Raw genomic sequence first — 15,760 nt, forward strand, 5'->3', positions numbered from 1 at the left:
GACTTTAATTTGTACCAGAAAGGGTCCAGGTTCTCTTAGTGTTTGCCTGAAGGAGATCATCCTAAAGTTCCTTCCCACTAATGATTTTAATCCTGCCCACTATGGATGATTCAGTCCATACAGAGGAGAAACTCTGTGGTCTGTTTAATTACGCCAGATGATGCTCTGGATTTAGATGTGGAGTTTTGTCTACAAAAGAAGGGGTGATTTCCAGAAAGGCAAGAAGTTTTACATAAACAGTAGGGATTATGGTCTATCCCAAACACAGTACTGAAACAATGGTCACACTCTTTAGAAGGCTTGTTATATATGAATCCTTTGTGTGCTAACATAGTGATCTAAAAAACCCAAACTATACTATTTCTTTCTAGTACATCTGCATGAGCTCTAATTAAAAGCTTACTACACTATAATTTTTAGGATGTTGTGTAGCCATATTCTCAAGATAACTTTGATCAGCTGCAATGTCATTCTGAAACTCGGACCAACAGCAAGATCAAGGGAATGAGTGATTTTAATCAATCCTGTTTCTTTTGTTCCCTGCAGATTATAAAGGAGCCCCCACCACAACCAGAATCAGATAGTGAGGTAGGAACAATGTTTTATCAACTCATTCCTTTGAAACCAGTACTGCTGAGAGAACTGTTCTTGTGAAGGCATCTTTTAGGATGAATCTATTGTGTTGGACTGGTCTTAGAACTTTACATTTCATGTTCAGGGTGCGTGATTTGATGATACATAAAGATATTGCAGATGTTGCTTGATTTCTTGCTTTGTTTACCTTCCGCTGTAGAACCTCTGTGCTTGTAACATAGTAACATAACATAGTAGATGACGGCAGATAAAGACCCGAATTGTCCATCCAGTCTGCCCAACCTGATTCAATTTAAATTTTTTAAATTTTTTCTCTTAGCTATTTCAGGGCAAGAATCCAAAGCTCTACCCGGTACTGTGCTTGGGTTCCAACTAGAGAGCTGCACGGGAACGGGGACGACGGGAATCCCGCGGGACCCACGGGGATCCCGCGGATTCCCCCTTCGGGTCACGGGAATCCCGTGGGGACACCCCCTAGGGTCACGGGGATCCCGCGGAGTTCAATATAACTCGAGCCGCGAGGCTCATCTGATTTTCTTACCTGCCTTTCTGCGAGGCTCATGTTCCATTTCCTGCCTGCCCTGCTGCAGCACACATAGCCAATCGGAAGTCTTCCCCAATGTCAGCGCTGACGTCGGAGGGAGGGCTTATGGAAGACTTCCGGTCGGCTACATGTGCTGCAGCAGGGCAGACAGGAAATGGAAGATGAGCAGTGTTCTCCCTAGCACTCGGTTGTCCCCCCGCCAGAGATGTAATCCAGGTCGCAAGGAGGTCAGGGATAGAGACAGTTCACTGGGCCTAGGCATGGAGGAGCTGCCTTACTGCACGCTTTAAGAGGAAAATAAGCTTTTAAATCCTAGGGTGTTTTTGTTTCAGGGCTAAGTTCGGTGATTTTAAGCATTTCCAAAGCTCGTTGTAAGCACCAAAGAGATGGTTCTCTCGGGAGGGGGGGGGGGGCGATATTCAAAGCAAAGTTACTGTCTCTAAATGGCTCCGGGTCACTGAAAACCGGGTATGTTGTGGACATTCTGTGGCTGGAGTGAGCATTTGGCTAGTAAAGGTCTGATATTCAAGACTTAACTTGCCAAAGTCAAATGGGACTGTGCTTAAAACTCAATCCTTCCTTTATGCCATTCACCATAGTCTGTTAAATACTGAAAATCCCACTTAACCTAGAGTTTAGCTGACTGTAAACCCATAGAGACACTGGATCTGGACAGGGGGGGAGAGAGAAGAGAGAGTCAGAAAAGGACCTTGAGGAGGGGCTGGAATGCAGACTTGAACCAAAAGGGAGGAGGAAGACAGAGAAAATGCTGGACTAGAGGGGGTAGAAAGGGGAAACACACTGAACTGAGGAGAGAGAGATGCCAGGCCCTGGGGAGAGGGAGGACAAAGAGAGTGAGACAGACAGAAAGGCCTGGAACAAAGGTGGGAGGACTCAATATGTTAGCTTTGGGAAATGTATATAGCAGATGTCTTTGTATTGTGTTCAAAAGAAAAGGAAATGCTTTTCTGGTTTTATTTCTACAGTGTTGAAGTACTTGCTGACCCTTGCTGTGACTGGTGGGGATCCCCAAGCACCGCCAGCAAAGGATCTCCTCTAGAGACGGCCAGAACTCCCCTCCACCAAGCACAGCAGTTGCTGGCAACATCCATGAGCCACTGAGGTGCCATTATCTGTGACTCAGGGACGCTACTGCTGCCTGCCAAGCTTGGCAAAAGGGACCCCTGGCCAACCTCAAAGGAAGTCCTCAGCTGACAGCTTTGGGGTTCTCATCATCTGAGTATTTATTTATATTGTATATTTACATTAGAGGCTCTGGTAGAAACCCATTAACAAAGTATGTATTCTTCCCAAATAATATTTCCAAATTAATAAAGTGTCTTTGCTTATTTGTAAATGGGTCTTTACCAGAGCCTTTAATTCAGTAGCATAATTAAATGAAATAACTATTTCTGAAGTTTATAGTGACGGGCGGGGACGGAGGGGATTCCTCACGGGAACAGGTGGGGACGGAGGGGATTCCTCGTGAGGACGGGTGGGGACGGGTGGGATTTTGGCAGGGATGGGTGGGATTTCTGTCCCTGCGCAACTCTCTAGTTCCAACTGCCGAAATCTCCGTTAAAACCTCCGTTAATCCCATCTAAACCCTCCCAACCATTGAAGCCCTCTCCAGCCCATCCTCCCCCAAACGGCCATATACAGACACAGACCGTGCAAGTCTGCCCAGTACTGGCCTTAGTTCAATATTTAATATTATTTTCTGATTCTAGATTCTCTGTGTTCATCCCACGCTTCTTTGAACTCGGTCACTGTTTTCCTCTCCACCACCTCTCTCGGGAACGCATTTCAGGCATCCACTACCTTCTCTGTAAAGTAGAATTTCCTAACATTGCTCTTGAATCTACCACCCCTCAACCTCAAATTATGTCCTCTGGTTTTACCATTTTCCTTTCTCTGGAAAAGATTTTATTCTACGTTAATACCCTTCAAGTATTTGAACGTCTGAATTATATCTCCCCTGCCCCTCCTTTCCTCTAGGGCAGTGGTTCCCAACCCTGTCCTGAAGGGCCATCAGGCCAATCGGGTTTTCAAGTTAGCCCTAATAAATATGCATGAGAGAGATTTGCATATAATGGAAGTGCCAGGCATGCAAATCTGCGCCATGCATATTCATTAGCGCTATCCTGAAAACCCGATTGGCCTGGTGGTCCACCAGGACAGGGTTGGGAACCACTGCTCTAGGATATACATATTCAGGGCTTCCAATCTCTCCTCATACATCTTCTGGCGCAAGCCTCCTATAATTTTTGTCATCCTCCTCTGAATCGCTTCAAGTCTTCTTACGTCCTTTGCCAGATACGGTCTCCAAAACCGAACACAATACTCCAAGTGGGGCCTTACCAATGACCTGTATAGGGGCATCAACACCTTCTTCCTGCTACTAGCTACGCCTCTCTTTATACAGCCCAGCATCCTTCTGGCAGCAGCCACTGCCTTGTCACACTGTTTTTTCGCCTTGTCTCATTCCTTCTTGAATTCTGTTACCATTTTTGTCCTATCTGTTCACCTGAGAGGGCATTCCATCCATTCAACCTTTCAGAAAAGAAACTGCACCCTTCCATTTTCAATGCATTATCAGCTGGCCCACTGCATGAAAATGTTCATTCTAGTAAAAAGTAGCCTCCTTATATTCAGCGCTATTTAACCAGTCAGAAATGGCCACTGACTAGTTAAATATCAGTTTTGTGACTAACTGCAAATATTCAGGGGGAGGTAATCTATTACCATGGACCAAAGAATCTGGCCCAAATGATACAGCTTCGGTAAACTTGTGTCAAGCTTGTTAGCTTGTGTCAGTTTTTTCATATTTCTATAATTCATACGTGACAGCAAATTGATCTGTGCATACCCTTTGCTAGAGAACACCTTTCCTGTGAAGAAAGGCTCAACAGCTTAGAGCTGTAGAGCATGAAAAAGGGATTTAAAAAAGGGGATATGATAGAAGGTTATACAATCCAGAAAGGGGAGGAACAGTAAAATAGGGGGTAGGTGTTTAACCTTTCAGATAACACAAAACCAAGAGGATGCGTTCATAAACTCAACAAGCAGCAGTTTGAAAACAAATTGTCAAATGTATTATTTTCAACATAACACAGTTAAGCTGTAATATTGGTGTTTGAAGGAGGATTAGACAAGTTCCTGGAGGAAAAGTCCATACAGTAAAAGAATTACTTGTCAGACTTCAGAAAGCAAATAAACTATGAGAAACTGGTCTGCTTGTTATCTGTGCCTTAAACTGGGCACTGTGGAGCCAGGATGTTGGATAGCGTGGCTCAGCATAGCTTATCGTATGTTTTTATTTCACGATTTCTGAAAAGGTAGCACACACTCTTTCCGTAACACTAGCTGCAGGATGCAAGGAGTGGACCATCTGAAAAAGTGAGATTTAGCAACCGAAACAGTAAGACCGATGGTCAAAGAGTGCATCCAAGGCAGACATCCAGAAAGACCTGTGTCATGTTTCTTTACAAATGCAAATGAAAGAAACAAGACAAAATGATTTTTAGGGGTCGATATTCAAAAGGGCTTCTGCTTGGCTAAACCCAAGTGTATTGTCCTGGCAAAGTATTCCACATGAGGCTCAATAGTATGCTAAGCCAGAGTATAGAATATTACGATGAGAAGCCTCAAAAACTCTTGAACCGAAATCTTCTTTAATGCTGGTCCATGGTCATGGTAACGCCCACTTGTTTGCCTTCCCGTCCCTAAAGTGCTGCATCTACAAGAGATTCCTCGACAGATCCCTGGCGTTCCAGGCATGCAAATGGAACAAATGTCTATCCACTCTCATCTCTAATTCTCCCTCCTACCAAACTTTCAGGAAGTCAATCAAAACGTATCTCTTTGACAAATATCTCTGACTCCCGCCCTCCTTGTAACTCTACTTTTAACTATGCCTTGTACCTCCCACCTTCCTGCACCTCCCACCTACCTGCCTCCTCCCTACATGCACCTCCCACCTACCTGCACCCGACTTCCTAAGCCACGCCGATTGACTTGTTTATAACCTCTCTATCGCCTTCTCGCCTGCTCCCGACTCGCTAAGTTATGTTGATTGATTGACTTATTTGTAAATTTCGCTGTAGATGTACAGTCTCTTGTCATGTAAACTGCTCTGAACTATTCTGGTACTGCGGTATACAAAAATAAAGTTATTATTATTATTATTATCAACTGAGTCTTGCCATCAGTTGAGGGATGAGCATGTTCTGATCCTGTTGGCGTGCAAGGTATTACATCAGTGTAATTGATCAGTATAATATGAATGCTGTCTTGACACAAGCTACTGATAGACATAAGAGCTCTTTTCTATTTTTCTCTTCTGTCCATAAATTGTAAAATAAATCAGTCCAAGCAGGGATCTTCTTAGATACGGTAATAAAATAGTGAATGTCAGCAGAAAGACTAAAATAGCCCATCCAGTCTGCCCAGTTCATTCATCTCATGTAGATGTGCATACAAATCTCCATATGCAACCCAGCATCAATACCCTTCCCATGTGTTATACCCAACATCTAACTTTACAATTCTTTTCCACCCTCTTTATGTTGTTCTAGTGGCCTCCCTTGATTTATTTCAATGTTTGAAATTCTTCAAAGAAAACTAGAGAGGTTAAATGTCATATAGACTAGAAGATGTCCTTAAATAACTCCAGGGCATTGAAAGCACACTGCTGGATTGTTTCCTGCTGCCCAGAGAATACAATTACTCCATTGTACACAAGGGAAACATTGGGCCTCATAGATGTGCTGTGTAATAGGAAACAGTCTACAGAGAGATATTCTGAGGTCTGATCGCTTTGTCAACTTATTCCCATTGATTTTTATTAGTTTGTTTTACTATTGGGAGTTCTATCAATAATAATAATAACAGTTTATATACCGCAGGACCGTGAAGTTCTATGACACAATAGTAATATGAATCTGGAAGATATGAAATCAAACTAAAAACACTCCTTTTTTTGTTTCCTGTTGGATTTTGGGGCCCTTTTACTAAGCTATATTAAACCGCTAACAAAAGTTTTGCCACGTGGTAGACATTAGCACAGGCCCACACTAATGTCTCCTCTGCTAAAAAGGTACCCTTCTGGGTAAAAATCCCACAATATTTATTTATTTATTATTTGTTAAGACATTTATATACCGCATACAACTATGCGGTTTCCATATCACATACATAAAATCTTGTTTCCCTCCGATTATCGCATATAACATAGACATGTCAAGACAACATCGTTAATCGTCCCTGTTATAATAGGGATAGAACACAAATTCAATCAATTCAGAATTACAAACAAGCTTTAAATCAAACATTGATTATTAACTGAAATATATCTTAGCATAAGAAGGCATTGGCAAATAATTGAGTTTTCAGCATTTTCTTAAAATTCATCCTCCCCATACAAAACCGCAGGATACCAGGCAAGGCATTCCATAGTGGTACATCAGCCACAGATATCATTGATGCTCCGATCCTAGCATGCCTAGTGGACATTCTACTCTCCAAACTTAATGCCTAATGTAGAAAATTGTGGGAGATGGTGAAGGTGAAGGTGTAGTCGACTGCATGGGTTGGTACCACATTCTAGCTGTCACAACTGCCTATAGTGCAGTTGAACTTATTACTACCTCAAGAGGAAGCAGTAATGGCAGCTGTGCTACCAGCAATCGCAAGAGGTATGGCAGCACTCCAGCTGATCTTCCTGATTGCAATCCTGACCTCTCTGATCAGAGCTGATACTCCTCCAATGGCACTTCCCACACCCAACTACAGACACCAGAGAATCACCCCCACAAATAAGTATCACGCAGATAAACAGTGGAGATGTCCAAAGAAACCAGATCCCAACATTCAACCAATGTACAACCCAGAAGATATACTTATATATGCTTCTTGTGTCATGAAACACAATGAATCTCCCTGAAACATTAGTACTATGTTGGGTGCTCATTCTGTAGACACAGTCCACCTGATATTTAAGGCTGTTTAGTTGTCCAGGAATGACTCCTGACCGGCTAAATATTCACCACCAACCACCAATATTGGCCAACCACCAATATTGACCAACCACCAATATTCACCTTCTAACTATTCCATCCTTGAGAATAATTATCACCAGGCGTAATACACATTTTTCGGTTTCAGCTCCTCAGATTTGGAATCTATTATCGGCCCAGGTAAGGGAGGGAAAAACCCTTGACAAGTTTAAAGGGAAATTAATAAGTTACCTATTAGGGACTCTTTTGAATAATTCATCTCCATATTAGTAGGACATCGACTGTTACGAAGGCATAGCACCACCTGCGTCATTCCCTTATTTTTCCCCTTTTTCATTCTTTCTTATATCGATTGTAGTTCTTCCCTGTACCTCCCTTTCATTTGCAGTAAGTTAGTATCATTCCAAAATTGTCTGTCTCTACTTGTTTTCAGTTTTTTATTATTGTACATCGCTTTGAATTTATGAAAAAGCAATTTTATCAAATTTTAAATAAACTTTAAGATAGCTGGCTATCTCCTGCTGAATATCCTAGTTGGTGGCTAGCCTGTATCACGCAGCATAGACAGTCAAAACCAATTGTCATTGTCTGACCACTAAGTTGAGTGACCAGATAGACAGCCTAAATAGCAGTTATATCTTTGGCCACTATGGGGCTCATAATTGAAATAGAAAAATGTCCAAAAACCGGCCTAAGTCAGCACTTGGACGATCATCAGTCAAAAACATCCAAGTGCCGATAATAAAACCGGGTTTTGGATGTATTTAAAAACAACCTAGGCCTAAAATATATATATATATATATATATCTACACCTAACACTATATCCACTCCTGCTTTTAAGTCTGAAATGTCTAACATTATATTTTGCTGCCTTTAAGATTCTGTTTGCTGTATTTCACTGCCTTTTGTAAGATTCTATGCTGTATCTCTCTGCCTTTTTGTAAGACTCTATATGCTCTTTGTAAGATTCTATATGCTGTATCACGAACTTTTTGTAAGATTCTATATGCTTTTTGTAAGTTTCTATATACTGTATCCTGGACTTCAACATATTGTAACTCGCTGACTGTCCAGCTCTCTTCAATGTGATCCGCCTAGAAATCTCACGACTATGGCGGTATAGAACAATAAAGTTATTATTATTACTATTATTATTATTCACAGTGCCGCTGAATGACCATAGTTAAATGGGGCATTTCAGGAGGAGTGTTGAGGGCGGGATTTGGGCGGGACATGGGCAGGCTTAGACTTAGTCATACTGCATGTATAACTGAAAGTTATACAGCACAGCATAGACGGAACTTGGACGTTGTGACTTAGACCATTTAAAATATGGTCTAAGTCACAAAAATCTACCTAAAGTCACCAGATAAGCACTGCAGACACAAACTACAGACCCCCACACACTACCCCAGTGATCACCGACCCCCCACTCCCATAAAAATATTAATCACAACTTGAAAATTGTGCCTCCAGAACATCATCACCTGGCAGCCTGGCATAGGAAAGCCTAGTCGTGCTGCACAGAGGCATCTTAAGCTGTCTTGGGGGTGGGTTAGGGACCCATGCCCATAAGCCCCTGTAATCACTGCATTGATATTAAAACATGTGCACTCCCCTATACACCCCCAAAACCCTTTTGTACTGGCATATAAGTGGCTCCTGCAGCCTTAACGACTATTGGGGTTAGATAAGTGGGTCAAGGGGATTCTGGAGGTGGTTTGGGGGGCTCACCATGACCTATAAGGGAGCTGTAGTGAGATGATGACATGGCACCCTTTTTGTGAAGTTCACAGCAGTGCCCTGTAAGGTACCCCACTATTTAGGTGACATGTCTGGGTGTTCGGTCCATCACTTTGCAGACCCCTCCCACATCCAACAGGGCTTGTTTTTGGCATTTTTGACTTGGACAAAAAGTTGGACGAAAATGTGGTATAAAGATGGACGATATAGCGGCTTGGACGATCAGATCGGCAGGACGTATACTTAGACGATTTTCGAAACGAAAAAAATTTGGACGTATCTTTCGAAAATGTGTCCTAAGCTGTTTTTTATTTTGGACGACTTGCGACTTAGACGAAAACGGATAAGACTTAGACGTTCCTTTCGATTATGCCCCTCTAAGTCTTAGCCAGTCAGCCAATGAATATTGGTTTACCAAGCTATGTTAAATGCAGCAAAATATTTTACTTGAAAGATAAGGATTTGAAATTCTGGGAAATGGGAAGACTAGGGGCTCCTTTTACAAAGGAGCACTAGGCCTTAATGCGTGGAATAGCGTGCGCTAGTCACTACCGCCTATAGCGCACGCTAATCCGGTGCGTGCGGTAAAACCCATAGCGCACCTTCGTAAAAGGAACCCTATGATCTTCTATAATTGAGCTAAGTAAATAAGCGTTATTATAAATTAGATATTAATTGAAAGTTAAAGAAATGGACACTATTTTTTAAAAGAAGAGAAAAAAAGGAGTAATGAAGAATATAATATGATGATGTTATTGGAATATTTTGTTCTGGGAGATATCCATTTTCTAAAGGTCCCAAAAAATTGGGGTCAACATTTAAACCAGAGTGGGAAGGAGGACTGGTAAGTTTGTACTTGAGGAATGGAGGGTTAAGTGACTTCCTTGAGATTCCAAGGAGCTGCAGTGGGATTTTTCTCTGGCTTCTCTATTTCTCAGCCTTCTGCTCTAACCACTAGGTTATTCTGCCACTCAAATCTTCTTTCCAGTAGGCCATAAAATCACAGGGTGAAACAGCTGTTTAAATTAATCAGGAATCACAGGGTGAAACAGCTGTGCACATTAATCAGGAATGCTCGCACTAACGCAGTACAGAAGGCTTGCCTAATTACACTGAGACTCTAATCATCTCGCTCTTGAATTATTTATATACTTGGTTTAGAAAAGGTACTGGAGTGCTTTTACTGCAATTTGATCTTAGTTCAGCTTTTGATCTTGTAGATCATGATATCTTACTAGATTGTTTGGATATGATGGGAATTACAGGGAAGGTACTTTCTTGGTTTCAAGATTTTTTAAAATCTCATACATATCAGGTATATTTCAATGGCTCATACTCAAATAGATGGAGTAATCCGTGTGGGGTTCCACAGGGTTCACCACTGTCTCCTGCACTCTTTAATATTTATCTGGCCTCTTTAGCTCAGAGATTATCTTCATTTAGCTTGAAAATATTCAGCTATGCTAATGACATTACTATTGCTGTTCTCATCAGTTTTTGTCTTTCAACTTCCAGGAATATTATTCAAGAGATTATTTTTACAATGACTAATTGGATGAGGTAGTATAAATTAAAACTTAATACTGGTAAAATGAATTTTTTAATGCCTCCCCGTCTAATAAAATGATAGAAAAAGAACTGATTGTAAATGGGATAAACTACACTATTGATCCAAAAATTAAAATGTTGAGTGTTTACCTGTATAAGAATTTAACTATGAAACCATATACCAATGCCTTGGTTAAAAAATCTTTCTTTACTCTTTGGAAGTTACGTACGATTAAGTCTTTTTTTAAAAATCCCATTACATTTAGAATACTGGTCCAGTCTCTGATACTTAGGACTCCTTTTACGAAGGCGCGTTAGGGCCTTAACACGCAGAATAGCGCGTGCTAAAATGCCCCGCTCGCTAGCCACTGCCGCCTCCTCTTGAGCAGGCAGTAGTTTTTCAGCTAGCTATAGCATGCACTAATCCGGTGCGTGCGCTAAAAACGCTGGCGCACCTTCGTAAAAGGAGCCCTTAGTATACTAGACTACTGTAATTCAGTTCATTTGGCAGGTCTTCAGTCAAATTTGCATAGATTGCACAAATTCCAAAATGCGGTTGTGTGTCTAATTTTTGATTTGAACAATCGGATTATGTTGCTCCATTCTACAGACAACTCCAATGGTTGCCTTTTGAGGCCAGGGTTTGGTTTAAATTTGGGACGCTCCGTTATAAAGCCGTATATGGTCAGGCACATGGTTATTTACTAGAACAATTTACATTTTTTAAGGCAGTTCGTCCACTAAGGATAATTTCTTTGTTTGTGTTCCCTCCAGTACGAGGATGTCTGTACAAGAAATTTTTGCATCGAACAATTACATATCAGGCTGCTAGTTGGGATTTGGAACTGCGTATTTTGTTTGCTTCTTCGATTTCATATATGCATTTCCCAAAACTATTACAGACATCTCTTTTTGTAAAATTCTTAGGAAAGTAAGGAAGATGATATTTCTCTTGTATTTCACTGTGCTGTACAGTCTATTGATGTAAACCGCATCAATCTGGAAGGTATTGCGGTCTAGAAATGTATTTTAATGTAATGTAATTTGCAACAGTTGACTTTAAAGCAAGAATACATTGAGCAGAAAGCTCACCCCCAAATTCTAAATATGGTACCTATAGTTATGCACATCCATTAGTATGCTTAGCTGATGTATGTGCACAACTTAAATAATAGACTTGATCAGCATTGATAATTGGCAATTAACACTTGTTGACGTTGTTGTTAGGTGCCATTGACTTGTGTTCGAGTCCTATTATCATTGTTTCTTAGGTTCAAAGATGGATTATTAGAAAATTTAACGAGATGTGGCATATAATCAGGAGTTTCTTCAAACCGTATTTTAAATAGAATACAATAGAATTTATAAAGCATTCTCCCTTCTATAGGTAGCCAGTGTAATTCACATAAATAAGGTGTAATCTTATTACTTTTCTTCAATCTGAAGATTAATCTAATGGCTGCATTCTGTAGTGTTTGGAGCTTTTGGTTTTTTTAAATAAATTTAGAGCAATCTAAAAAGGTGACATTGCATTAGTCTAGTTGAGACAAAACTAAAGATTATACTAATAGGCGGAATTGATAATTATCTAAGTACAGGCAGTCCCTGGGTTAAGAACAAGTTCCATTTTTTAAAAGTTTTTAAAAAATTTGTATATAACTCAGATCCTGTACAGTACACAGTCTATAAAAACATTAAACATTAAAGAAACAGTCCTCAAAACAAAGTACTGTAGTTTAAATAGAAAGAAAAGATAGGAGGTTTAAACTTGCTTTTGTTCTTCATCCATCCCACTGTTCCCTCTCCACCACATCCAACATTTCTCCCTTCTCCATGGATCTGCACCTCACACTTCTCCCACCACCATGTCCAATATTTCTTTCTCCCTCCCTATTCCCAACAATTCACCTCTTTCTTCATTTCCCCATGTGAACTGTCTCTCCCTCTCACTCAGATACCCATGGCCAATAATCCTTCCTTTTTATTCTCTCCCCCACCTCAGCATCTCTTTCCCTCACTCCCTCCATTGTTCCATCCTATGTCCCAAGTTCATGCTCCCTCCCTGCTGTCTTCCTTTGTCAGAAGTTTGTGCTCCCTCCCTTCCTTCTGTGTCCCAATGTGACCCTACTTCTCCCTTCCTGTACCAACGCGCCCCTTCTTCCTCTCTTCCGTGTACCAACACACCCTTCATCATCTTTCTCGCCGTTCTGCATCCCAAATTCATGCCTCCCACGGGTGTTTACCTCCTCTGGCTGGCTCTCTCTTCCCAGTCACACTTTTCTTTGCAAAGCCTTCCCTCACATCAGAGGGAAGGCTTCCAGGTCAGCCACATGCCATGTGCAGAAACTAACAGCCGCAGTTTTGCAAAAAGAAGTGCCACTGAGAGGAGAAAGCTAGCCAGAGGAGGTAAACACCCACGGGAGGCAGGAAGGGTCCGGCTGCCAGGTCAAGCACAGTACCGTGTAGAGCTTTGGATTCTTGCCCAGAAATAGCTAAGAAAAAAATTAAAAAATTTAAATTGAATCAGGTTGGGCAGACTGGATGGACCATTCGGGTCTTTATCTGCTGTCATCTACTATGTTACTATGTTACTATGTCAGCTGCGAGCCACGGCTTTACAAAGAGAACTGCAAAGGGAGGAAGGAGCTGGCCAGAGGAGGTAAACACCTATAGGAGGCATGAATTTGGGTTGCAGAACAGAGGGAAAGATGACGAGGGGTGCATTGGGACAAGAAGGGAGGAAGAAGGATCACGTTTGGACAGGAAGGGAAGAAGAAGGGGCATGTTGAAAGGAGAGGCAGGACTCTGATTCGTAAGTACATTTGACGTAAGTCAGGCATTCTTAAACCAGGGACTGCCTGGGGAAAGCTGTTGCTTATCTTTAGAGGTAAGTGGCAAGTAGACTAGCTACATTGGCATCCTGCCTGGCACATGTGACCTGGACTGACCACTGTTGGAAACAAGATATTGGACTTGATGAACCTCTGGTTTGACCCAGTAATTCAGTCCTTAAGTTTTTAACTACTTTGGATCCTATGGATCAACCCAAGAGCAAATTTGTGGATTTGTATCCAGTTTTTGTGAAAAATGAGGTATAGGCAGACAAGCTCCTGGGGCATCTCCATTTGTAGCTAAATTGTGCTAGTAATTTTCCATGTTGCTTTCAGTGGAATTATGCACATTCTAAGCTATGGTAAAGTGTGAAAGCCATGGAGAATACATGGACTAATTTGTGTTTATTAAAGGAAATAGTGGCTATGGTAGGGGAAGAAGGTGAGCAGAATAAAAAATAAGAGTATAGGACATCAAAAAAAGTAATGAAGAAGAAGAGCACTCAGATTTTTCAATATTCCAGGGAAAGAACCATCTGCAACAAGCAAGTCACAATTATGCACATTAAGCTATGGTAAAGTGTAAAATATTACAGTAATAGGATCCTTTTCTGTGTAGCCCTGTGTCAGAGGCCATGGGACCTCAAATTCCTGTTGGGATAATCACTTGCAAGCCCTCAACCCTGCCTCCTCATGCTAAGTCATATCTTTTCAAGAAAGTGTTCTATGCCTAGGAACCCCGAGTCCTAACTCCACTGATCCCCACCAAGGGCAGCAATATAGTAGAGGGTATAGGAGCAATTCCCATTCACTCTTTTCCTGGCTCTGCCATATTGAAAAAGGTGGTGCCTGACCCTAGAAGTATGTAGCAATGCACGGAAAATATCTCGGGAAGTTTATTAATGGGGTACCAATAGCATAGGAGGTTGTAGAAGCCAAATTTAAAAGAAAGTTGAAATACAGAACCTCGAAGAAAGCATTCTCAGAAATGTTCCCTGTTCCAAATTCAGGACCCAAGAGGCAGACAGAGCTACTAAGTCTTAGTGCATGGATGGAGCAGGGAGGATTTGGATTTGTTAGGGACTAGGCAAAATTCTGAGGAAGAAGAAGCCTATTCCAAAAAGATGAGCTTTGTCTTAGCCAATATGGAACCAGGCTGCTGGCACTAATATTTAAACTGGATCCTGGAAGAAAGCCAAGAGTTTACTCCTGGTGGAATTCTGGGCAAAAAAACATTTAAAATTCTGCGCAAAATATATCAAAATTCTGCAGTTTATTTATGGTGTTTTCCATATAATTCCCCTATAATAAACCCTGAAATTCCTTCTTACCTTTTCCTTTCTCAGGTTCCAGCCTCTCACTCCAACTGTAGTTTTGTCTCCCTCTCTCTCACTTGCATCCTGAATCCCCTCCTTGGCCCCCATGGTGTGGCATTTCCCTCTCCCTCACATCACTAGCTAAGAATCTCTTCTTGTTTGCCCACCTCTTTTCCGCTCTGGGTCACACTCTTCCTCTCTCTACCATCCCCCCACCCCCAAGCCTACCTCTCTCCATGGCCAAGGATCCCTTCCTCCTTTCCCACTATCTCTCTTCTCACCACCCCTTTCTGTTCTGAGTCACTCTCTGTTCCTCTCTCTACCATTCCCCCCCCACCCATACTTGTAGGTCCAGCATACATGTCCCCTCACCCCACCCCACCACCTCTCTTGCTTGCATCTCTTCCTCCCTTCCCACCCGCCTTTCTGTTCTGGGACACTTTCCTCTCCTTCCCCCTTTTATAGGTCCAGTATCTTTCTCATATCCCCTCTCCTACACCTTGCAGGTCCAGCATCCATGTCCCTTCTTCTCTGCCCCTTCCCCCCCACACACTTTTGATCCATCATCCATGTCCCCTCCCCAATGGCCCCAATTGCTGTCCACCATTCATATCCCCTCCCCCTTCTGCAGGTCTTCTTTCTCTAACTCTCTGACCCCCCCCCCCCCCCCCCGTGGCATCTTCCTGCCATTCTGCTCCTGACCCCAAAACTCCTCTCCTTTCCCCATGTGGGTTTGGCTTCTGATTGAGCCCCCATCACCATGTGGAACGGATCTGCACCCACCTACCTTAACAACCGCCTTAATTTCAACTGCTCATTCAGAACAAGAAGAACCAAGAACCTATTTGCCTATCCCCCACTCAAGGGAACTCAGCGAAAGAAGATGTATGACGGCCTCCTAGCAACGCAGGCAGCGAAACTGGACCCCTTAATCTCCAATTTGCTGTCAACAACTATCGACTTTAAATCATTCCGAAAGGAAATCAAAACCTACTTTTCAAAAAAACTATACAACCTCCCAACCGAAACTAACAAGCAACCAAGCCTTAATCCCTTCTCCTAAATTGTAATTTCCGGCATCTATTATGTAAGCATCATCCAATTATAATTTCCTAGAAAACCCCAGCTATCCCCCTCTATTCTACGCCTGATCTGTATACATCCC

The 15,760-nt window shown here is 42.0% G+C and overlaps 1 protein-coding gene across 1 annotated transcript in view; it reads left to right on the forward strand.

The window, feature by feature from the left end:
* ANTXR1 (ANTXR cell adhesion molecule 1) overlaps nucleotides 1-15,760 on the forward strand; it is a 278,540-nt gene that overhangs the window by 190,022 nt on the left and 72,758 nt on the right. The window contains exon 14 of the mRNA XM_033949187.1: nucleotides 547-588. Coding sequence (XP_033805078.1) covers nucleotides 547-588 — 42 coding nt within the window. The remainder of the gene's footprint in view (nucleotides 1-546; nucleotides 589-15,760) is intronic.

Source organism: Geotrypetes seraphini, chromosome 6 (genome assembly GCF_902459505.1).
Source record: "Geotrypetes seraphini chromosome 6, aGeoSer1.1, whole genome shotgun sequence".
Classification (NCBI taxonomy): domain Eukaryota; kingdom Metazoa; phylum Chordata; class Amphibia; order Gymnophiona; family Dermophiidae; genus Geotrypetes; species Geotrypetes seraphini.